Raw genomic sequence first — 24,392 nt, forward strand, 5'->3', positions numbered from 1 at the left:
GCTTCCCCCCGGCACAGTCAGGGCGCTGCCCCCCCGGCACAGTCAGGGCGCTGCCCCCCGGCACCGTCAAGGCGCTGCCCCCCCGGCACAGTCAGGGCGCTGCCCCCCGGCACAGTCAGGGCGCTGCCCCCGGCACAGTCAGGGCGCTGCCCCCCGGCACAGTCAGGGCGCTGCCCCCCGGCACTGCCCCCTGGCACAGTCAAGGCGCTTCCCCCCGGCACAGTCAGGGCGCTGCCCCCCGGCACCGTCAAGGCGCTGCCCCCTGGCACAGTCAAGGCGCTTCCCCCCGGCACAGTCAGGGCGCTGCCCCCCGGCACCGTCAAGGCGCTGCCCCCCGGCACAGTCAGGGCACTGCCCCCCCCCGGCACAGTCAAGGCGCTGCCCCCCCAGCACATTCAGGGCACTGCCACCCCCCGGCACAGTCAAGGCGCTGCCCCCCAGCACAGTAAGGACTCTGCCCGCACAGAGCACAGTCAGGATGCTGCCCGCACCGAGCACAGTCAGGATGCTGCCCGCACCGAGCACAGTCAGGATGCTGCCCGCACCGAGCACAGCCAGGATGCTGCCCGCACCCAGCACAGTCAGGATGCTGCCCGCACCGAGCACAGCCAGGATGCTGCCCGCACCGAGCACAGTCAGGATGCTGCCCGCACCGAGCACAGTCAGGAGGCTGCCCGCACTCAGCACAGTCAGGAGGCTTCCCGCACCCAGCACAGCCAGGACGCTGCCCGCACACAGCACAGCCAGGACGCTGCCCGCACCGAGCACAGTCAGGACGCTGCCCGCACCCAGCACAGTCAGGATGCTGCCCGCACCCAGCACAGCCAGGAGGCTGCCCGCACCCAGCACAGCCAGGAGGCTACCATCACCGAGCACAGTCAGGGCGCTGCCCGCACCGAGCACAGCCAGGGCGCTGCCCGCACCGAGCACAGCCAGGCCGCTGCCCGCACCGAGCACAGCCAGGCCGCTGCCCGCACCTAGCACAGTCAGGCCGCTGCCCGCACCGAGCACAGCCAGGAGGCTGCCCGCACCGAGCACAGTCAGGCCGCTGCCCGCACCGAGCACAGTCAGGACGCTGCCCGCACCGAGCACAGTCAGGACGTTGCCCGCACCGACCACAGCCGGGACGCTGCCCGCACCGAGCACAGCCGGGACGCTGCCCGCACCCAGCACAGTCGGGACGCTGCCCGCACCCAGCACAGTCGGGACGCTGCCCGCACCCAGCACAGTCGGGACGCTGCCCGCGCCCAGCAGAGTCGGGACGTTGCCCGCACCCAGCACAGTCGGGACGCTGCCCGCACCCAGCACAGTCGGAACGCTGCCCGCACCGAGCACAGTCAGGACGCTGCCCGCACCCAGCACAGTCAGGACGATGCCCGCACCCAGCACAGTCAGGACGCTGCCCGCACCCAGCACAGTCAGGACGATGCCCGCACCGAGCACAGCCAGGACGCTGCCCGCACCCAGCACAGTCAGGACGCTGCCCGCACCCAGCACAGCCAGGACGCTGCCCGCACCCAGCAGAGTCGGGACGCTGCCCGCACCCAGCACAGTCGGGACGCTGCCCGCACCCAGCACAGTCGGGACGCTGCCCGCACACAGCACAGTCGGGACGCTGCCCGCACCCAGCACAGTCGGGACGCTGCCCGCACCCAGCACAGTCGGGACGCTGCCCGCACCCAGCACAGTCGGGACGCTGCCCGCACCCAGCACAGTCGGGACGCTGCCCGCACCCAGCAGTCAGGACGCTGCCCGCACCCAGCACAGTCGGGACGCTGCCCGCAGCACAGTCGGGACGCTGCCCGCACCCAGCACAGTCAAGACGCTGCCCGCACCCAGCACAGTCAAGACGCTGCCCGCACCCAGCACAGTCAGGACGCTGCCCGCACCCAGCACAGTCAGGACGCTGCCCGCACCCAGCACAGTCAGGACGCTGCCCGCACCCAGCACAGTCAGGACGCTGCCCGCACCCAGCACAGTCGGGACGCTGCCCGCACCCAGCACAGTCAGGACGCTGCCCGCACCCAGCACAGTCGGGACGCTGCCCGCACCCAGCACAGTCTGGACGCTGCCCGCACCCAGCACAGTCAGGACGCTGCCCGCACCCAGCACAGTCAGGACGCTGCCCGCACCCAGCACAGTCAGGACGCTGCCCGCACCCAGCACAGTCAGGACGCTGCCCGCACCCAGCACAGTCAGGACGCTGCCCGCACCCAGCACAGTCAGGACGATGCCCGCACCGAGCACAGCCAGGACGCTGCCCGCACCCAGCACAGTCGGGACGCTGCCCGCACCCAGCACAGTCGGGACGCTGCCCGCACCCAGCACAGTCGGGACGCTGCCCGCACCCAGCACAGTCGGGACGCTGCCCGCACCCAGCACAGTCAGGACGCTGCCCGCACCCAGCACAGTCAGGACGCTGCCCGCACCCAGCACAGTCGGGACGCTGCCCGCAGCACAGTCGGGACGCTGCCCGCACCCAGCACAGTCAAGACGCTGCCCGCACCGAGCACAGTCAGGACGCTGCCTGCACCCAGCACAGTCAGGACGCTGCCCGCACCCAGCACAGTCAGGACGCTGCCCGAACCCAGCACAGTCAGGACGCTGCCCGCACCCAGCACAGTCAGGACGCTGCCCGCACCCAGCACAGTCAGGACGCTGCCCGCACCCAGCACAGTCAGGACGCTGGCCGCACCCAGCACAGTCGGGACGCTGCCCGCACCCAGCACAGTCAGGACGCTGCCCGCACCCAGCACAGTCGGGACGCTGCCCGCACCCAGCACAGTCTGGACGCTGCCCGCACCCAGCACAGTCAGGACGCTGCCCGCACCCAGCACAGTCAGGACGCTGCCCGCACCCAGCACAGTCAGGACGCTGCCCGCACCCAGCACAGTCAGGAAGCTGCCCGCACCCAGCACAGTCAGGGCGCTGCCCGCACCCAGCACAGTCAGGGCGCTGCCCGCACCCAGCACAGTCAGGGACGCTGCCCGCACCCAGCACAGTCAGGAAGCTGCCCGCACCCAGCACAGTCAGGGCGCTGCCCGCACCCAGCACAGTCGGGACGCTGCCCGCACCCAGCACAGCCTGGGCGCTGCCCACACCCAGCACAGTCGGGACGCTGCCCGCACCGAGCACAGTCAGGACGCTGCCCGCACCCAGCACAATCAGGACGCTGCCCGCACCCAGCACAGTCGGGACGCTGCCCGCAGCACAGTCGGGACGCTGCCCGCACCGAGCACAGCCGGGACGCTGCCCGCACCCAGCACAGTCAGGACGCTGCCCGCACCCAGCACAGTCAAGACGCTGCCCGCACCGAGCACAGTCAGGACGCTGCCCGCACCCAGCACAGTCAGGACGCTGCCCGCACCCAGCACAGTCAGGACGCTGCCCGCACCCAGCACAGTCAGGACGCTGCCCGCACCCAGCACAGTCGGGACGCTGCCCGCACCCAGCACAGTCGGGACGCTGCCCGCACCCAGCACAGTCGGGACGCTGCCCGCACCCAGCACAGTCGGGACGCTGCCCGCACCCAGCACAGTCTGGACGCTGCCCGCACCCAGCACAGTCAGGACGCTGCCCGCACCCAGCACAGTCAGGACGCTGCCCGCACCCAGCACAGTCAGGACGCTGCCCGCACCCAGCACAGTCAGGACGATGGCCGCACCGAGCACAGTCAGGACGCAGCCCGCACCCAGCACAGTCAGGACGATGCCCGCACCGAGCACAGTCAGGACGCTGCCCGCACCGAGCACAGCCAGGACGCTGCCCGCACCGAGCACAGCCAAGACGCTGCCCGCACCGAGCACAGTCAGGACGCAGCCCGCACCCAGCACAGTCGGGACGCTGCCCGCACCCAGCACAGCCAGGGCGCTGCCCGCACCCAGCACAGTCGGGACGCTGCCCGCACCCAGCACAGTCGGGACGCTGCCCGCACCCAGCACAGTCGGGACGCTGCCCGCACCCAGCACAGTCGGGACGCTGCCCGCACCCAGCACAGTTGGGACGCTGCCCGCACCCAGCACAGTCAAGACGCTGCCCGCACTCAGCACAGTTGGGACGCTGCCCGCACCCAGCACAGTCGGGACGCTGCCCGCACCCAGCGCAGTCGGGACGCTGCCCGCACCCAGCACAGTCAGGACGCTGCCCGCACCGAGCACAGTCAGGACGCTGCCCGCACCCAGCACAGTCAGGACGCTGCCCGCACCGAGCACAGCCAGGGCGCTGCCCGCACCGAGCACAGTCAGGATGCTGCCCGCACCCAGCACAGCCGGGACGCTGCCCGCACCCAGCACAGCCGGGACGCTGCCCGCACCGAACACAGTCGGGACGCTGCCCGCACCGAGCACAGTCGGGACGCTGCCCGCACCCAGCTCAGTCGGGACGCTGCCCGCACCCAGCACAGCCGGGACGCTGCCCGCACCCAGCTCAGTCGGGACGCTGCCCGCACCCAGCACAGCCGGGACGCTGCCCGCACCCAGCACAGTCGGGACGCTGCCCGCACCCAGCACAGTCGGGACGCTGCCCGCACCGAGCACAGTCAGGACGCTGCCCGCACCCAGCACAGTCGGGACGCTGCCCGCACCCAGCACAGTCGGGACGCTGCCCGCACCCAGCACAGTCAGGACGCTGCCCGCACCGAGCACAGTCAGGGCGCTGCCCGCACCGAGCACAGTCAGGGCGATGCCCGCACCGAGCACAGCCAGGACGCTGCCCTCACCGAGCACAGCCAGGACGCTGCCCGCACCGAGCACAGCCGGGACGCTGCCCGGATCCAGCACAGCCAGGACGCTGCCCGCACCCAGCACAGTCAGGACGCTGCCCACACCCAGCACAGTCAGGACGCTGCCCGCACCCAGCACAGTCAGGACGCTGCCCGCACCCAGCACAGTCAGGACGCTGCCCGCACCCAGCACAGTCAGGACGCTGCCCGCACCCAGCACAGTCAGGACGCTGCCCGCACCCAGCACAGTCAGGACGCTGCCCGCACCCAGCACAGTCAGGACGCTGCCCGCACCCAGCACAGTCAGGACGCTGCCCGCACCCAGCACAGTCAGGACGCTGCCCGCACCCAGCACAGTCAGGATGCTGCCCGCACCCAGGACAGTCAGGACGCTGCCCGCACCCAGCACAGTCGGGACGCTGCCCGCACCCAGCACAGTCGGGACGCTGCCCGCACCCAGCACAGTCGGGACGCTGCCCGCACCCGGCACACTCGGGACGCTGCCCGCACCCAGCACAGTCAGGACGCTGCCAGCACCGAGCACAGTCAGGACGCTGCCCGCACCCAGCACAGTCAGGACGCTGCCCGCACCCAGCACAGTCAGGACGCTGCCCGCACCGAGCACAGTCAGGGCGCTGCCCGCACCGAGCACAGTCAGGACGCTGCCCGCACCGAGCACAGTCAGGAAGCTGCCCGCACCGAGCAGAGTCAGGACGCTGCCCGCACCGAGCACAGCCAGGACGCTGCCCGCACCGAGCACAGCCAGGACGCTGCCCGCACCGAGCACAGTCAGGACGCTGCCCGCACCCAGCACAGTCAGGATGCTGCCCGCACCGAGCACAGTCAGGGCGCTGCCCGCACCGAGCACAGCCAGGACGCTGCCTGCACCGAGCACAGCCAGGAAGCTGCCCGCACCGAGCACAGCCGGGACGCTGCCCGCACCGAGCACAGTCGGGACGCTGCCCGCACCGAGCACAGTCAGGACGCTGCCCGCACCGAGCACAGCCAGGACGCTGCCCGCGCCCAGCACAGCCAGGACGCTGCCCGCACCGAGCACAGTCAGGACGCTGCCCGCACCGAGCACAGTCAGGACGCTGCCCGCACCGAGCACAGTCAGGACGCTGCCCGCACCGAGCACAGTCGGGACGCTGCCCGCACCGAGCACAGTCAGGACGCTGCCCGCACCGAGCACAGTCAGGACGCTGCCCGCACCGAGCACAGTCAGGATGCTGCCCGCACCCAGCACAGACAGGACGCTGCCCGCACCGAGCACAGTCAGGACGCTGCCCGCACCGAGCACAGCCAGGACGCTGCCCGCACCGAGCACAGTCAGGACGCTGCCCGCACCCAGCACAGACAGGACGCTGCCCGCACCGAGCACAGTCAGGACGCTGCCCGCACCGAGCACAGTCAGGACGCTGCCCGCACCGAGCACAGTCAGGACGCTGCCCGCACCGAGCACAGCCAGGACGCACCGAGCACAGCCAGGAAGCTGCCCGCACCGAGCACAGTCAGGACGCTGCCCGCACCGAGCACAGTCAGGACGCACCGAGCACAGCCAGGACGCAGCCCGCACCGAGCACAGCCAGGGCGCTGCCCGCACCGAGCACAGTCAGGGCGCTGCCCGCACCGAGCACAGTCAGGGCGCTGCCCGCACCGAGCACAGTCAGGGCGCTGCCCGCACCGAGCACAGTCAGGAAGCTGCCCGCACCGAGCACAGTCAGGACGCTGCCCGCACCGAGCACAGTCAGGGCGCTGCCCGCACCGAGCACAGTCAGGACGCTGCCCGCACCGAGCACAGTCAGGGCGCTGCCCGCACCGAGCACAGTCAGGGCGCTGCCCGCACCGAGCACAGTCAGGACGCTGCCCGCACCGAGCACAGTCAGGACGCTGCCCGCACCGAGCACAGTCAGGACGCACCGAGCACAGCCAGGACGCAGCCCGCACCGAGCACAGCCAGGGCGCTGCCCGCACCGAGCACAGTCAGGGCGCTGCCCGCACCGAGCACAGTCAGGGCGCTGCCCGCACCGAGCACAGTCAGGGCGCTGCCCGCACCGAGCACAGTCAGGAAGCTGCCCGCACCGAGCACAGTCAGGACGCTGCCCGCACCGAGCACAGTCAGGACGCTGCCCGCACCGAGCACAGCCAGGACGCTGCCCGCACCGAGCACAGCCAGGACGCTGCCCGCACCGAGCACAGCCAGGACGCTGCCCGCACCGAGCACAGCCAGGACGCTGCCCGCACCGAGCACAGCCAGGACGCTGCCCGCACCGAGCACAGCCAGGACGCTGCCCGCACCGAGCACAGCCAGGACGCTGCCCGCACCGAGCACAGCCAGGACGCTGCCCGCACCGAGCACAGCCAGGACGCTGCCCGCACCGAGCACAGTCAGGGCGCTGCCCGCACCGAGCACAGTCAGGGCTCTGCCCGCACCGAGCACAGCCAGGACGCTGCCCGCACCGAGCACAGCCAGGACGCTGCCCGCACCGAACACAGCCAGGACGCTGCCCGCACCGAGCACAGCCAGGACGCTGCCCGCACCCAGCACAGTCAGGACGCTGCCCGCACCGAGCACAGTCAGGACGCTGCCCGCACCGAGCACAGTCAGGACGCTGCCCTCACCGAGCACAGTCAGGACGCACCGAGCACAGTCAGGGCGCTGCCCGCACAGAGCACAGTCAGGAAGATGCCCGCACCGAGCACAGTCAGGACGCTGCCCGCACCGAGCACAGTCAGGACGCTGCCCGCACCGAGCACAGCCAGGACGCTGCCCGCACCGAGCACAGTCAGGACGCTGCCCGCACCGAGCACAGCCAGGACGCTGCCCGCACCGAGCACAGCCAGGACGCTGCCCGCACCGAGCACAGCCAGGACGCTGCCCGCACCGAGCACAGCCAGGACGCTGCCCGCACCGAGCACAGCCAGGACGCTGCCCGCACCGAGCACAGCCAGGACGCTGCCCGCACCGAGCACAGTCAGGGCGCTGCCCGCACCGAGCACAGTCAGGGCTCTGCCCGCACCGAGCACAGCCAGGACGCTGCCCGCACCGAACACAGCCAGGACGCTGCCCGCACCGAGCACAGCCAGGACGCTGCCCGCACCCAGCACAGCCAGGACGCTGCCCGCACCCAGCACAGTCAGGACGCTGCCCGCACCGAGCACAGCCAGGACGCAGCCCGCACCGAGCACAGTCGGGACGCTGCCCGCACCGAGCACAGTCAGGACGCTGCCCGCACCCAGCACAGTCAGGACGCTGCCCGCACCGAGCACAGTCAGGACGATGCCCGCACCGAGCACAGTCAGGACGCTGCCCACACCGAGCACAGTCAGGACGCACCGAGCACAGCCAGGACGCTGCCCGCACCGAGTACAGCCAGGGCGCTGCCCGCACCGAGTGCAGCCAGGGCGCTGCCCGCACCGAGCACAGTCAGGGCGCTGCCCCCCGGCACAGTCAGGGCGCTGCCCCCCGGCACCGTCAAGGCGCTGCCCCCCGGCACAGTCAGGGCGCTGCCCCCCGGCACCGTCAAGGCGCTGCCCTCCGGCACAGTCAGGGCACTGCCCCCCAGCACAGTCAGGGCACTGCCCCCCCAGCACAGTCAGGGCACTGCCCCCCAGCACAGTCAGGGCGCTGCCCCCCGGCACCGTCAAGGCGCTGCCCCCCGGCACAGTCAGGGCACTGCCCCCCAGCACAGTCAGGGCGCTGCCCCCCGGCACAGTCAGGGCGCTTCCCCCGGCACAGTCAGGGCGCTGCCCCCCGGCACCGTCAGGGCGCTGCCCCCCGGCACTGCCCCCCGGCACAGTCAAGGCGCTTCCCCCGGCACAGTCAAGGCGCTTCCCCCCGGCACAGTCAGGGCGCTTCCCCCGGCACAGTCAAGGCGCTTCCCCCCGGCACAGTCAGGGCGCTGCCCCCCGGCACAGTCAGGGCACTGCCCCCCCCACCCGGCACAGTCAAGGCGTTGCCCCCCCCCAGCACAGTCAGGGCACTGCCCCCCCCAGCACAGTCAGGGCGCTGCCCCCCGGCACTGCCCCCTGGCACCGTCAAGGCGCTGCCCCCAGCACAGTCAGGGCACTGCCCCCCGGCACAGTCAAGGCGCTGCCCCCCAGCACAGTCAGGGCACTGCCCCCCCCCGGCACAGTCAGGGCACTGCCCCCCCGGCACAGTCAGGGCACTGCCCCCCAGCACAGTCAGGGCACTGCCCCCCGGCACAGTCAGGGCGCTGCCCCCCGGCACTGCCCCCCGGCACAGTCAGGGCACTGCCCCCCGGCACAGTCAGGGCACTGCCCCCGGCACAGTCAGGGCACTGCCCCCCCGGCACAGTCAGGGCACTGCCCCCCAGCACAGTCAGGGCACTGCCCCCGGCACAGTCAGGGCACTGCCCCCCCCCCAGCACAGTCAAGGCGCTGCCCCCCAGCACAGTCAGGGCACTGCCCCCCAGCACAGTCAGGGTACTGCCCCCCCCCGGCACAGTCAGGGCACTGCCCCCCCGGCACAGTCAGGGCACTGCCCCCCAGCACAGTCAGGGCACTGCCCCCCCCCCGGCACAGTCAAGGCGCTGCCCCCCAGCACAGTCAGGGCACTGCCCCCCCGGCACAGTCAAGGCTCTGCCCCCCAGCACAGTCAGGGCACTGCCCCCCCCGGCACAGTCAGGGCACTGCCCCCCCCCGGCACAGTCAGGGCACTGCCCCCCCGGCACAGTCAAGGCTCTGCCCCCCAGCACAGTCAAGGCGCTGCCCCCCAGCACAGTCAGGGCACTGCCCCCCCGGCACAGTCAGGGCACTGCCCCCCAGCACTGCCCCCCCCCAGCACAGTCAGGGCACTGCCCCCCCCCCAGCAGTCAGGGCACTGCCCCCCGGCACAGTCAGGGCACTGCCCCCCAGCACACTCAGGGCACTGCCCCCCGGCACAGTCAGGGCGCTGCCCCCCGGCACTGCCCCCCGGCACAGTCAGGGCACTGCCCCCCCCGGGCACAGTCAGGGCACTGCCCCCCCGGCAGTCAGGGCACTGCCCCCCCCCGGCACAGTCAGGGCACTGCCCCCCGGCACAGTCAGGGCGCTGCCCCCGGCACTGCCCCCCGGCACAGTCAGGGCACTGCCCCCCCGGGCACAGTCAGGGCACTGCCCCCCGGCACAGTCAGGGCACTGCCCCCCCCCGGCACAGTCAAGGCGCTGCCCCCCAGCACAGTCAGGGCACTGCCCCCCCCCGGCACAGTCAAGGCGCTGCCCCCCAGCACAGTCAGGGCACTGCCCCCCGGCACAGTCAAGGCTCTGCCCCCCAGCACAGTCAGGGCACTGCCCCCCCGGCACAGTCAAGGCGCTGCCCCCCAGCACTGCCCCACCCCAGCACAGTCAGGGCACTGCCCCCCCGGCACAGTCAGGGCACTGCCCCCCAGCACAGTCAGGGCACTGCCCCCCAGCAGAGTCAGGGCACTGCCCCCCCGGCACAGTCAGGGCACTGCCCCCCAGCACAGTCAGGGCACTGCCCCCCAGCACAGTCAGGGCACTGCCCCCCGGCACAGTCAGGGCGCTGCCCCCCGGCACAGTCAGGGCGCTGCCCCCCGGCACAGTCAGGGCGCTGCCCCCCAGCACAGTCAGGGCACTGCCCCCCAGCACAGTCAGGGCACTGCCCCCCAGCACAGTCAGGGCACTGACCCCCAGCACAGTCAGGGCACTGACCCCCCGGCACAGTCAGAGCACTGCCCCCCCGGCACAGTCAGGGCACTGCCCCCCCGGCACAGTCAGGGCACTGCCCCCCAGCACTGCCCCCCCCAGCACAGTCAGGGCACTGCCCCCCGACACAGTCAGGGCACTGCCCCCCGGCACAGTCAGGGCGCTGCCCCCCGGCACTGCCCCCCGGCACAGTCAGGGCACTGCCCCCCGGCACAGTCAGGGCACTGCCCCCCGGCACAGTCAGGGCACTGCCCCCCCAGCAGAGTCAGGGCACTGCCCCCCCAGCAGAGTCAGGGCACTGCCCCCCAGCACAGTCAGGGCACTGCCCCCCCAGCACAGTCAGGGCACTGCCCCCGGCACAGTCAGGGCACTGCCCCCCCAGCAGAGTCAGGGCACTGCCCCCCCAGCACAGTCAGGGCACTCCCCCCCGGCACAGTCAGGGCACTGCCCCCCAGCACAGTCAGGGCACTGCCCCCCAGCACTGCCCCCCCCCAGCACAGTCAGGGCACTGCCCCCCGGCACAGTCAGGGCACTGCCCCCCGGCACAGTCAGGGCACTGCCCCCCCCGGCACAGTCAGGGCACTGCCCCCCCCAGCACAGTCAGGGCACTGCCCCCCGGGCACAGTCAGGGCACTGCCCCCCCCCGGCACAGTCAGGGCACTGCTCCCCCCCAGCACAGTCAGGGCACTGCCCCCCCCGGCACAGTCAGGGCACTGCCCCCCCCCGGCAGTCAGGGCGCTGCCCCCCCGGCACAGTCAGGGCACTACCCCCCGGGCACAGTCAGGGCGCTGCCCCCCCGGCACAGTCAGGGCACTACCCCCCGGGCACAGTCAGGGCACTGCCCCCCCGGCACAGTCAGGGCACTGCCCCCCGGCACTGCCCCCCGGCACAGTCAGGGCACTGCCCCCCCCGGGCACAGTCAGGGCACTGCCCCCCAGCACAGTCAGGGCACTGCCCCCCCCCCCGGCACAGTCAGGGCACTGCCCACCGGCACAGTCAGGGCACTGCTCCCCCCCAGCACAGTCAGGGCACTGCCCCCCCCCGGCACAGTCAGGGCACTGCCCCCCCGGCACAGTCAGGGCGCTGCCCCCCCGGCACAGTCAGGGCACTGCCCCCCGGGCACAGTCAGGGCGCTGCCCCCCCGGCACAGTCAGGGCACTACCCCCCGGGCACAGTCAGGGCACTGCCCCCCCGGCACAGTCAGGGTACCGGCGCCCGGCACTGCCCCCCGGCACAGTCAGGGCACTGCCCCCCCGGGCACAGTCAGGGCACTGCCCCCCAGCACAGTCAGGGCACTGCCCCCCGGCACAGTCAGGGCACTGCCCCCCCGGCACAGTCAGGGCACTGCCCCCCCGGCACAGTCAGGGCGCTGCCCCCCCGGCACAGTCAGGGCACTACCCCCCGGGCACAGTCAGGGCACTGCCCCCCCGGCACAGTCAGGGCACTGCCCCCCGGCACTGCCCCCCGGCACAGTCAGGGCACTGCCCCCCGGCACAGTCAGGGCACTGCCCCCCCCGGGCACAGTCAGGGCACTGCCCCCCAGCACAGTCAGGGCACTGCCGCCCCGGGCACAGTCAGGGCACTGCCCCCCGGGCACAGTCAGGGCACTGCCCCCCGGCACAGTCAGGGCACTGCCCCCCGGCACAGTCAGGGCACTGCCCCCCCCGGCACAGTCAGGGCACTGCCCCCCCGGCACAGTCAGGGCACTGCCCCCCCCGGCACAGTCAGGGCACTGACCCCCCGGCACAGTCAGGGCACTGACCCCCCGGCACAGTCAGGGCACTGACCCCCCCCCGGCACAGTCAGGGCACTCCCCCCCCCCGGCACAGTCAGGGCACTGACCCCCCGGCACAGTCAGGGCACTGCCCCCCCCCGGCACAGTCAGGGCACTGACCCCCCGGCACAGTCAGGGCACTGCCCCCCGGGCACTGCCCCCCGGCACAGTCAGGGCACTGCCCCCGGGCACAGTCAGGGCACTGCCCCCCCGGCACAGTCAGGGCACTGCCCCCGGCACAGTCAGGGCACTGCCCCCCCAGCAGAGTCAGGGCACTGCCCCCCCAGCAGAGTCAGGGCACTGCCCCCCCAGCACAGTCAGGGCACTGCCCCCCGGCACAGTCAGGGCACTGCCCCCCAGCACAGTCAGGGCACTGCCCCCCAGCACTGCCCCCCCCCAGCACAGTCAGGGCACTGCCCCCCGGCACAGTCAGGGCACTGCCCCCGGCACAGTCAGGGCACTGCCCCCCTCGGCACAGTCAGGGCACTGCCCCCCCCAGCACAGTCAGGGCACTGCCCCCCGGGCACAGTCAGGGCACTGCCCCCCCCCGGCACAGTCAGGGCACTGCTCCCCCCCAGCACAGTCAGGGCACTGCCCCCCCGGCACAGTCAGGGCACTGCCCCCCCCGGCACAGTCAGGGCACTGCCCCCCCGGCACAGTCAGGGCACTGCCCCCCCGGCACAGTCAGGGCACTACCCCCCGGGCACAGTCAGGGCACTGCCCCCCCGGCACAGTCAGGGCACTGCCCCCGGCACTGCCCCCCGGCACAGTCAGGGCACTGCCCCCCCCGGGCACAGTCAGGGCACTGCCCCCCAGCACAGTCAGGGCACTGCCCCCCGGCACAGTCAGGGCGCTGCCCCCCCGGCACAGTCAGGGCACTACCCCCCGGGCACAGTCAGGGCGCTGCCCCCCCGGCACAGTCTGGGCACTACCCCCCGGGCACAGTCAGGGCACTGACCCCCCGGCACAGTCAGGGCACTGCCCCCCGGCACTGCCCCCCGGCACAGTCAGGGCACTGCCCCCCCGGGCACAGTCAGGGCACTGCCCCCCAGCACAGTCAGGGCACTGCCCCCCGGCACAGTCAGGGCACTGCCCCCCCGGCACAGTCAGGGCACTGCCCCCCCGGCACAGTCAGGGCGCTGCCCCCCCGGCACAGTCAGGGCACTACCCCCCGGGCACAGTCAGGGCGCTGCCCCCCCGGGCACAGTCAGGGCACTGCCCCCCCGGCACAGTCAGGGCACTGCCCCCCGGCACTGCTCCCGGCACAGTCAGGGCACTGCCCCCTGGCACAGTCAGGGCACTGCCCCCCCCGGGCACAGTCAGGGCACTGCCCCCCAGCACAGTCAGGGCACTGCCCCCCCGGGCACAGTCAGGGCACTGCCCCCCGGGCACAGTCAGGGCACTGCCCCCCAGCACAGTCAGGGCACTGCCCCCCGGCACAGTCAGGGCACTGCCCCCCCCCGGCACAGTCAGGGCACTGCCCCCCCCCCGGCACAGTCAGGGCACTGACCCCCCCCCGGCACAGTCAGGGCACTGACCCCCAGGCACAGTCAGGGCACTGACCCCCCGGCACAGTCAGGGCACTGACCCCCCGGGACAGTCAGGGCACTGACCCCCCGGCACAGTCAGGGCACTGACCCCCCCCGGCACAGTCAGGGCACTCCCCCCCCCGGCACAGTCAGGGCACTGACCCCCCGGCACAGTCAGGGCACTGCCCCCCCCCGGCACAGTCAGGGCACTTACCCCCCGGCACAGTCAGGGCACTGCCCCCCCGGGCACTGCCCCCCGGCACAGTCAGGGCACTGCCCCCCGGGCACAGTCAGGGCACTGCCCCCCCGGCACAGTCAGGGCACTGCCCCCCCAGCAGAGTCAGGGCACTGCCCCCCCAGCAGAGTCAGGGCACTGCCCCCCCAGCACAGTCAGGGCACTCCCCCCCCGGCACAGTCAGGGCACTGCCCCCCAGCACAGTCAGCGCACTGCCCCCCAGCACTGCCCCCCCCCCAGCACAGTCAGGGCACTGCCCCCCGGCACAGTCAGGGCACTGCCCCCGGCACAGTCAGGGCACTGCCCCCCTCGGCACAGTCAGGGCACTGCCCCCCCCAGCACAGTCAGGGCACTGCCCCCCGGGCACAGTCAGGGCACTGCCCCCCCCCGGCACAGTCAGGGCACTGCTCCCCCCCAGCACAGTCAGGGCACTGCCCCCCCCGGCAAAGTCAGGGCACTGCCCCCCCGGCACAGTCAGGGCACTGCCCCCCCGGCACAGTCAGGGCACTGCCCCCCCGGCACAGTCAGGGCACTACCCCCCGGGCACAGTCAGGGCACTGCCCCCCCGGCACAGTCAGGGCACTGCCCCCGGCACTGCCCCCCGGCACAGTCAGGGCACTGCCCCCCCCGGGCACAGTCAGGGCACTGCCCCCCAGCACAGTCAGGGCACTGCCCCCGGCACAGTCAGGGCGCTGCCCCCCCGGCACAGTCAGGGCACTACCCCCCGGGCACAGTCAGGGCGCTGCCCCCCCGGCACAGTCTGGGCACTACCCCCCGGGCACAGTCAGGGCACTGCCCCCCCGGCACAGTCAGGGCACTGCCCCCCGGCACTGCCCCCCGGCACAGTCAGGGCACTGCCCCCCCGGGCACAGTCAGGGCACTGCCCCCCAGCACAGTCAGGGCACTGCCCCTGGCACAGTCAGGGCACTGCCCCCCCCGGCACAGTCAGGGCACTGCCCCCCCGGCACAGTCAGGGCGCTGCCCCCCCGGCACAGTCAGGGCACTACCCCCGGGCACAGTCAGGGCGCTGCCCCCCCGGGCACAGTCAGGGCACTGCCCCCCCGGCACAGTCAGGGCACTGCCCCCCGGCACTGCTCCCGGCACAGTCAGGGCACTGCCCCCCGGCACAGTCAGGGCACTGCCCCCCCCGGGCACAGTCAGGGCACTGCCCCCCAGCACAGTCAGGGCACTGCCCCCCCGGGCACAGTCAGGGCACTGCCCCCCGGGCACAGTCAGGGCACTGCCCCCCAGCACAGTCAGGGCACTGCCCCCCGGCACAGTCAGGGCACTGCCCCCCCCCGGCACAGTCAGGGCACTTCCCCCCCCCCCGGCACAGTCAGGGCACTGACCCCCCCCCGGCACAGTCAGGGCACTGACCCCCCGGCACAGTCAGGGCACTGACCCCCCGGCACAGTCAGGGCACTGACCCCCCGGCACAGTCAGGGCACTGACCCCCCGGCACAGTCAGGGCACTGACCCCCCCCGGCACAGTCAGGGCACTCCCCCCCCCCGGCACAGTCAGGGCACTGACCCCCCGGCACAGTCAGGGCACTGCCCCCCCCGGCACAGTCAGGGCACTGACCCCCCGGCACAGTCAGGGCACTGCCCCCCCGGGCACTGCCCCCCGGCACAGTCAGGGCACTGCCCCCCGGGCACAGTCAGGGCACTGCCCCCCCGGCACAGTCAGGGCACTGCCCCCGGCACAGTCAGGGCACTGCCTCCCCAGCAGAGTCAGGGCACTGCCCCCCCAGCACAGTCAGGGCACTCCCCCCCGGCACAGTCAGGGCACTGCCCCCCAGCACAGTCAGGGCACTGCCCCCCAGCACTGCCCCCCCCCAGCACAGTCAGGGCACTGCCCCCCGGCACAGTCAGGGCACTGCCCCCGGCACAGTCAGGGCACTGCCCCCCTCGGCACAGTCAGGGCACTGCCCCCCCCAGCACAGTCAGGGCACTGCCCCCCGGGCACAGTCAGGGCACTGCCCCCCCCCGGCACAGTCAGGGCACTGCTCCCCCCCAGCACAGTCAGGGCACTGCCCCCCCCGGCACAGTCAGGGCACTGCCCCCCCCGGCACAGTCAGGGCACTGCCCCCCCGGCACAGTCAGGGCACTACCCCCCGGGCACAGTCAGGGCGCTGCCCCCCCGGCACAGTCAGGGCACTACCCCCCGGGCACAGTCAGGGCACTGCCCCCCCGGCACAGTCAGGGCACTGCCCCCGGCACTGCCCCCCGGCACAGTCAGGGCACTGCCCCCCCTGGGCACAGTCAGGGCACTGCCCCCCAGCACAGTCAGGGCACTGCCCCCCGGCACAGTCAGGGCACTGCCCCCCCGGCACAGTCAGGGCACTGCCCCCCCGGCACAGTCAGGGCGCTGCCCCCCCGGCACAGTCAGGGCACTACCCCCCGGGCACAGTCAGGGCGCTGCCCCCCCGGGCACAGTCAGGGCACTGCCCCCCCGGCACAGTCAGGGCACTGCCCCCCGGCACTGCCCCCCGGCACAGTCAGGGCACTGCCCCCCGGCACAGTCAGGGCACTGCCCCCCCGGGCACAGTCAGGGCACTGCCCCCCAGCACAGTCAGGGCACTGCCCCCCCGGGCACAGTCAGGGCACTGCCCCCCGGGCACAGTCAGGGCACTGCCCCCCGGCACAGTCAGGGCACTGCCCCCCCGGGCAGTCAGGGCACTGCCCCCCAGCACAGTCAGGGCACTGCCCCCCCGGGCACAGTCAGGGCACTGCCCCCCCGGGCACAGTCAGGGCACTGCCCCCCGGGCACAGTCAGGGCACTGCCCCCCAGCACAGTCAGGGCACTGCCCCCCGGCACAGTCAGGGCACTGCCCCCCCCCGGCAGAGTCAGGGCACTGACCCCCCGGCACAGTCAGGGCACTGACCCCCCGGCACAGTCAGGGCACTGACCCCCCCCCGGCACAGTCAGGGCACTGCCCCCCCCGGCACAGTCAGGGCACTGCCCCCCCCCCAGGCACAGTCAGGGCACTGACCCCCCGGCACAGTCAGGGCACTGACCCCCCGGCACAGTCAGGGCACTGAACCCCCGGCACAGTCAGGGCACTGCCCCCCCGGCACAGTCAGGGCACTGCCCCCCCGGGCACTGCCCCCCGGCACAGTCAGAGCACTGCCCCCCCGGCACAGTCAGGGCACTGACCCCCCGGCACAGTCAGGGCACTGACCCCCCCCGGCACAGTCAGGGCACTGACCCCCCGGCACAGTCAGGGCACTGCCCCCCCGGCACAGTCAGGGCACTGCCCTCCCGGGCACTGCCCCCCGGCACAGTCAGGGCACTGACCCCCGGCACAGTCAGGGCACTGCCCCCCCGGGCACAGTCAGGGCACTGACCCCCCCGGGCACAGTCAGGGCACTGACCCCCCCGGCACAGTCAGGGCACTGACCCCCCGGCACAGTCAGGGCACTGACCCCCCGGCACAGTCAGGGCACTGCCCCCCCGGCACAGTCAGGGCACTGACCCCCCCGGGCACTGCCCCCGGTACAGTCAGGGCACTGCCCCCCCGGGCACAGTCAGGGCGCTGCCCCCCCGGGCACAGTCAGGGCGCTGCCCCCCGGCACAGTCAGGGCACTGCCCCCCCGGCACAGTCAGGGCACTGCCCCCCGGCACTGCCCCCCCGGCGCAGTCAGGGCACTGCCCCCCGGGCACAGTCAGGGCACTGCCCCCCGGGCACAGTCAGGGCACTGCCCCCCGGGCACAGTCAGGGCGCTGCCCCCCGGCACAGTCAGGGCACTGCCCCCCCGGCACAGTCAGGGCACTGCCCCCCGGCACTGCCCCCCCGGCACAGTCAGGGCACTGCCCCCCGGGCACAGTCAGGGCACTGCCCCCCAGCACAGTGAAGGCGCTGCCCCCCGGCACTGCCCCCCGGCACAGTCAGGGCACTGCCCCCCGGCACAGTCAGGGCACTGCCCCCCCGGCACAGTCAGGGCACTGCCCCCCGGCACAGTCAGGGCACAGTCAGGGCACTGCCCCCCGGGCACAGTCAGGGCACTGCCCCCCGGGCACAGTCAGGGCACTGACCCCCCCGGGCACAGTCAGGGCACTGCCCCCCCCGGGCACAGTCAGGGCGCTGCCCCCCGGCACAGTCAGGGCACTGCCCCCGGCACAGTCAGGGCACTGCCCCCCCGGGCACTGCCCCCCGGCACAGTCAGGGCACTGCCCCCCCGGGCACAGTCAGGGCACTGCCCCCCCGGCACAGTCAGGGCACTGCCCCCGGCACAGTCAGAGCACTGCCCCCCCGGCACAGTCAGGGCACTGCCCCCCCGGCACAGTCAGGGCACTGCCCCCCCGGGCACAGTCAGGGCACTGCCCCCCCGGCACAGTCAGGGCACTGCCCCCCCCGGGCACAGTCAGGGCACTGCCCCCCCGGCACAGTCAGGGCACTGCCCCCCGGCACAGTCAGAGCACTGCCCCCCCGGCACAGTCAGGGCACTGCCCCCCGGCGCAGTCAGGGCACTGCCCCCCCGGCACAGTCAGGGCACTGCCCCCCGGCACAGTCAGGGCACTGCCCCCGGCACAGTCAGGGCACTGCCCCCCCCGGCACAGTCAGGGCACTGCCCCCCCGGCACAGTCAGGGCACTGCCCCCCCGGCACAGTCAGGGCGCTGCCCCCCGGCACAGTCAGGGCACAGCCCCCGGGCACAGTCAGGGCACTGCCCCCCCCCGGGCACAGTCAGGGCACTGCCCCCCGGCACAGTCAGGGCACTGCCCCCCCGGCACAGTCAGGGCACTGCCCCCGGGCACAGTCAGGGCACTGCCCCCCCCCGGGCACAGTCAGGGCACTGCCCCCCGGCACAGTCAGGGCACTGCCCCCCCGGCACAGTCAGGGCACTGCCCCCCCGGCACAGTCAGGGCACTGCCCCCCCGGCACAGTCAGGGCACTGCCCCCCCCCGGGCACAGTCAGGGCACTGCCCCCCGGCACAGTCAGGGCACTGCCCCCCCGGCACAGTCAGGGCACTGCCCCCCCGGCACAGTCAGGGCACTGCCCCCCCGGCACAGTCAGGGCACTGCCCCCCCGGCACAGTCAGGGCACTGCCCCCCCGGCACAGTCAGGGCACTGCCCCCCCCGGCACAGTCAGGGCACTGCCCCCCCGGCACAGTCAGGGCACTGCCCCCCCCGGGCACAGTCAGGGCACTGCCCCCCCGGGCACAGTCAGGGCACTGCCCCCCCCGGGCACAGTCAGGGCACTGCCCCCCCGGGCACAGTCAGGGCACTGCCCCCCGGCACAGTCAGGGCACTGCCCCCCGGCGCAGTCAGGGCACTGCCCCCCGGCGCAGTCAGGGCACTGCCCCCCCCGGGCACAGTCAAGGCACTGCCCCCCCGGCACAGTCAGGGCACTGCCCCCCAGCACTGCCCCCCCCCAGCACAGTCAGGGCACTGCCCCCCGGCACAGTCAGGGCACTGCCCCCCGGCACAGTCAGGGCACTGCCCCCCTCGGCACAGTCAGGGCACTGCCCCCCCCAGCACAGTCAGGGCACTGCCCCCCGGGCACAGTCAGGGCACTGCCCCCCCCCGGCACAGTCAGGGCACTGCTCCCCCCCAGCACAGTCAGGGCACTGCCCCCCCCGGCACAGTCAGGGCACTGCCCCCCCCGGCACAGTCAGGGCACTGCCCCCCCGGCACAGTCAGGGCACTACCCCCCGGGCACAGTCAGGGCGCTGCCCCCCCGGCACAGTCAGGGCACTACCCCCCGGGCACAGTCAGGGCACTGCCCCCCCGGCACAGTCAGGGCACTGCCCCCGGCACTGCCCCCCGGCACAGTCAGGGCACTGCCCCCCCTGGGCACAGTCAGGGCACTGCCCCCCAGCACAGTCAGGGCACTGCCCCCCGGCACAGTCAGGGCACTGCCCCCCCGGCACAGTCAGGGCACTGCCCCCCCGGCACAGTCAGGGCGCTGCCCCCCCGGCACAGTCAGGGCACTACCCCCCGGGCACAGTCAGGGCGCTGCCCCCCCGGGCACAGTCAGGGCACTGCCCCCCCGGCACAGTCAGGGCACTGCCCCCCGGCACTGCCCCCCGGCACAGTCAGGGCACTGCCCCCCGGCACAGTCAGGGCACTGCCCCCCCGGGCACAGTCAGGGCACTGCCCCCCAGCACAGTCAGGGCACTGCCCCCCCGGGCACAGTCAGGGCACTGCCCCCCGGGCACAGTCAGGGCACTGCCCCCCGGCACAGTCAGGGCACTGCCCCCCCGGGCAGTCAGGGCACTGCCCCCCAGCACAGTCAGGGCACTGCCCCCCCGGGCACAGTCAGGGCACTGCCCCCCCGGGCACAGTCAGGGCACTGCCCCCCGGGCACAGTCAGGGCACTGCCCCCCAGCACAGTCAGGGCACTGCCCCCCGGCACAGTCAGGGCACTGCCCCCCCCCGGCAGAGTCAGGGCACTGACCCCCCGGCACAGTCAGGGCACTGACCCCCCGGCACAGTCAGGGCACTGACCCCCCCCCGGCACAGTCAGGGCACTGCCCCCCCCGGCACAGTCAGGGCACTGCCCCCCCCCCAGGCACAGTCAGGGCACTGACCCCCCGGCACAGTCAGGGCACTGACCCCCCGGCACAGTCAGGGCACTGAACCCCCGGCACAGTCAGGGCACTGCCCCCCCGGCACAGTCAGGGCACTGCCCCCCCGGGCACTGCCCCCCGGCACAGTCAGAGCACTGCCCCCCCGGCACAGTCAGGGCACTGACCCCCCGGCACAGTCAGGGCACTGACCCCCCCCGGCACAGTCAGGGCACTGACCCCCCGGCACAGTCAGGGCACTGCCCCCCCGGCACAGTCAGGGCACTGCCCTCCCGGGCACTGCCCCCCGGCACAGTCAGGGCACTGACCCCCGGCACAGTCAGGGCACTGCCCCCCCGGGCACAGTCAGGGCACTGACCCCCCCGGGCACAGTCAGGGCACTGACCCCCCCGGCACAGTCAGGGCACTGACCCCCCCGGCACAGTCAGGGCACTGACCCCGGCACAGTCAGGGCACTGCCCCCCCCGGCACAGTCAGGGCACTGACCCCCCCGGGCACTGCCCCCGGTACAGTCAGGGCACTGCCCCCCCGGGCACAGTCAGGGCGCTGCCCCCCCCGGGCACAGTCAGGGCGCTGCCCCCCGGCACAGTCAGGGCACTGCCCCCCCGGCACAGTCAGGGCACTGCCCCCCGGCACTGCCCCCCCGGCGCAGTCAGGGCACTGCCCCCCGGGCACAGTCAGGGCACTGCCCCCCGGGCACAGTCAGGGCACTGCCCCCCGGGCACAGTCAGGGCGCTGCCCCCCCGGCACAGTCAGGGCACTGCCCCCCCCGGCACAGTCAGGGCACTGCCCCCGGCACTGCCCCCCCGGCACAGTCAGGGCACTGCCCCCCCGGGCACAGTCAGGGCACTGCCCCCCAGCACAGTGAAGGCGCTGCCCCCCGGCACTGCCCCCCGGCACAGTCAGGGGCACTGCCCCCCGGCACAGTCAGGGCACTGCCCCCCCGGCACAGTCAGGGCACTGCCCCCCCGGCACAGTCAGGGCACAGTCAGGGCACTGCCCCCCCGGGCACAGTCAGGGCACTGCCCCCCGGGCACAGTCAGGGCACTGACCCCCCCGGGCACAGTCAGGGCACTGCCCCCCCCGGGCACAGTCAGGGCGCTGCCCCCCGGCACAGTCAGGGCACTGCCCCCGGCACAGTCAGGGCACTGCCCCCCCGGGCACTGCCCCCCCGGCACAGTCAGGGCACTGCCCCCCCGGGCACAGTCAGGGCACTGCCCCCCCGGCACAGTCAGGGCACTGCCCCCGGCACAGTCAGAGCACTGCCCCCCCGGCACAGTCAGGGCACTGCCCCCCCGGCACAGTCAGGGCACTGCCCCCCCCGGGCACAGTCAGGGCACTGCCCCCCCGGCACAGTCAGGGCACTGCCCCCCCCGGGCACAGTCAGGGCACTGCCCCCCCGGCACAGTCAGGGCACTGCCCCCCGGCACAGTCAGAGCACTGCCCCCCCGGCACAGTCAGGGCACTGCCCCCCCGGCGCAGTCAGGGCACTGCCCCCCCGGCACAGTCAGGGCACTGCCCCCCGGCACAGTCAGGGCACTGCCCCCGGCACAGTCAGGGCACTGCCCCCCCCGGCACAGTCAGGGCACTGCCCCCCCGGCACAGTCAGGGCACTGCCCCCCCGGCACAGTCAGGGCGCTGCCCCCCGGCACAGTCAGGGCACAGCCCCCGGGCACAGTCAGGGCACTGCCCCCCCCCGGGCACAGTCAGGGCACTGCCCCCCGGCACAGTCAGGGCACTGCCCCCCCGGCACAGTCAGGGCACTGCCCCCGGGCACAGTCAGGGCACTGCCCCCCCCCGGGCACAGTCAGGGCACTGCCCCCCGGCACAGTCAGGGCACTGCCCCCCCGGCACAGTCAGGGCACTGCCCCCCCGGCACAGTCAGGGCACTGCCCCCCCGGCACAGTCAGGGCACTGCCCCCCCCCGGGCACAGTCAGGGCACTGCCCCCCCGGCACAGTCAGGGCACTGCCCCCCCGGCACAGTCAGGGCACTGCCCCCCCCGGCACAGTCAGGGCACTGCCCCCCCGGCACAGTCAGGGCACTGCCCCCCCGGCACAGTCAGGGCACTGCCCCCCCGGCACAGTCAGGGCACTGCCCCCCCCGGCACAGTCAGGGCACTGCCCCCCCGGCACAGTCAGGGCACTGCCCCCCCCGGGCACAGTCAGGGCACTGCCCCCCCGGGCACAGTCAGGGCACTGCCCCCCCCGGGCACAGTCAGGGCACTGCCCCCCCGGGCACAGTCAGGGCACTGCCCCCCGGCACAGTCAGGGCACTGCCCCCCGGCGCAGTCAGGGCACTGCCCCCCGGCGCAGTCAGGGCACTGCCCCCCCCCGGGCACAGTCAAGGCACTGCCCCCCCCGGCACAGTCAGGGCACTGCCCCCCCCCGGGCACAGTCAGGGCACTGCCCCCCCCGGGCACAGTCAGGGCACTGCCCCCCCCCGGCACAGTCAGGGCACTGCCCCCCCCGGGGCACAGTCAGGGCACTGCCCCCCGGCACAGTCAGGGCACTGCCCCCCCGGCACAGTCAGGGCACTGCCCCCCCGGCACAGTCAGGGCACTGCCCCCCCGGGCACAGTCAGGGCGCTGCCCCCCCGGCACAGTCAGGGCGCTGCCCCCCCGGCACAGTCAGGGCGCTGCCCCCCGGCACAGTCAGGGCACTACCCCCCGGCACTGCCCCCCGGCACAGTCAGGGCGCTGCCCCCCCCGGCACAGTCAGGGCACTGCCCCCCCGGGCACTGCCCCCCGGCACAGTCAGGGCGCTGCCCCCCCGGCACAGTCAGGGCGCTGCCCCCCCCGGCACAGTCAGGGCGCTGCCCCCCCGGCACAGTCAGGGCACTACCCCCCGGCACTGCCCCCCCGGCACAGTCAGGGCGCTGCCCCCCCGGCACAGTCAGGGCACTGCCCCCCCGGGCACTGCCCCCCAGCACAGTCAGGGCGCTGCCCCCCAGCACAGTCAGGGCGCTGCCCCCCGGCACAGTCAGGGCGCTGCCCCCCAGCACAGTCAGGGCGCTGCCCCCCAGCACTGCCCCCCAGCACAGTCAGGGCGCTGCCCCCCAGCACAGTCAGGGCGCTGCCCCCCGGCACAGTCAGGGCACTGCCCCCGGGCACAGTCAGGGCACTGCCCCCCCCCGGGCACAGTCAGGGCACTGCCCCCCGGCACAGTCAGGGCACTGCCCCCCCCGGGCACAGTCAGGGCACTGCCCCCCCCCGGGCACAGTCAGGGCACTGCCCCCCGGGCACAGTCAGGGCGCTGCCCCCCAGCACTGCCCCCCCCCGGGCACAGTCAGGGCGCTGCCCCCCCGGCTGCCCTCAGCAGGGACCCGAGTCTGGAGCCCTTCCCCCGGCGCTGAGCCGCCTCGCTGCGCCCTCGCGGTCAACGGGAGTCCAGCCAAAAAAGCGGCCGGTGCGAAAGAGGTTCAATGAGCGGCTTTACCTTGAGGAGCGCCTCCTTCGCCATCTTCCCAGCAGCCTGCCGACCGGCCCCGCCCCCCGGTCCGCGCCCCGCCCCTCCCCCGCCCCCCTCATCATCGCCCCGCCCCCCCTCATCATCGCCCCGCCCTCCTCATCATCGCCCCGCCCCCCCTCATCCGCGACCCGCCCCCCCTCATCATCGCCCCGCCCCCCCTCATCCGCGACCCGCCCCCCCCTCATCATCGCCCCGCCCCCCGGTCCGCGCCCCGCCCCTCCCCCGCCCCCCTCATCATCGCCCCGCCCCCCTCATCATCGCCCCGCCCCCCCTCATCATCGCCCCGCCCCCCCTCATCATCGCCCCGCCCCCCCCTCATCCGCGACCCGCCCCCCCACTCATCATCGCCCCTCCCCCCGGTCCGCGCCATGCCCCTCCCCCGGCCCCCGGTCCGCGCCCCGCCCCTCCCCCGCCCCCCGGTCCGCACACCTCCCCGCCCCTCCCCGGCCCCCCCCGCCCACCGGTC

The 24,392-nt window shown here is 74.4% G+C and overlaps 1 protein-coding gene across 1 annotated transcript in view; it reads right to left on the bottom strand.

The window, feature by feature from the left end:
- Positions 1-23,954, bottom strand: part of adck5 (aarF domain containing kinase 5) — a 275,480-nt gene extending 251,526 nt beyond the window's left edge. The window contains exon 1 of the mRNA XM_072507984.1: positions 23,894-23,954. Coding sequence (XP_072364085.1) covers positions 23,894-23,917 — 24 coding nt within the window. The 5' untranslated portion in view covers positions 23,918-23,954. The remainder of the gene's footprint in view (positions 1-23,893) is intronic.
- Positions 23,955-24,392: the final 438 nt, after the last annotated feature.

This window comes from Scyliorhinus torazame, chromosome 6 (genome assembly GCF_047496885.1).
Source record: "Scyliorhinus torazame isolate Kashiwa2021f chromosome 6, sScyTor2.1, whole genome shotgun sequence".
Taxonomy (NCBI): Eukaryota; Metazoa; Chordata; class Chondrichthyes; order Carcharhiniformes; family Scyliorhinidae; genus Scyliorhinus; species Scyliorhinus torazame.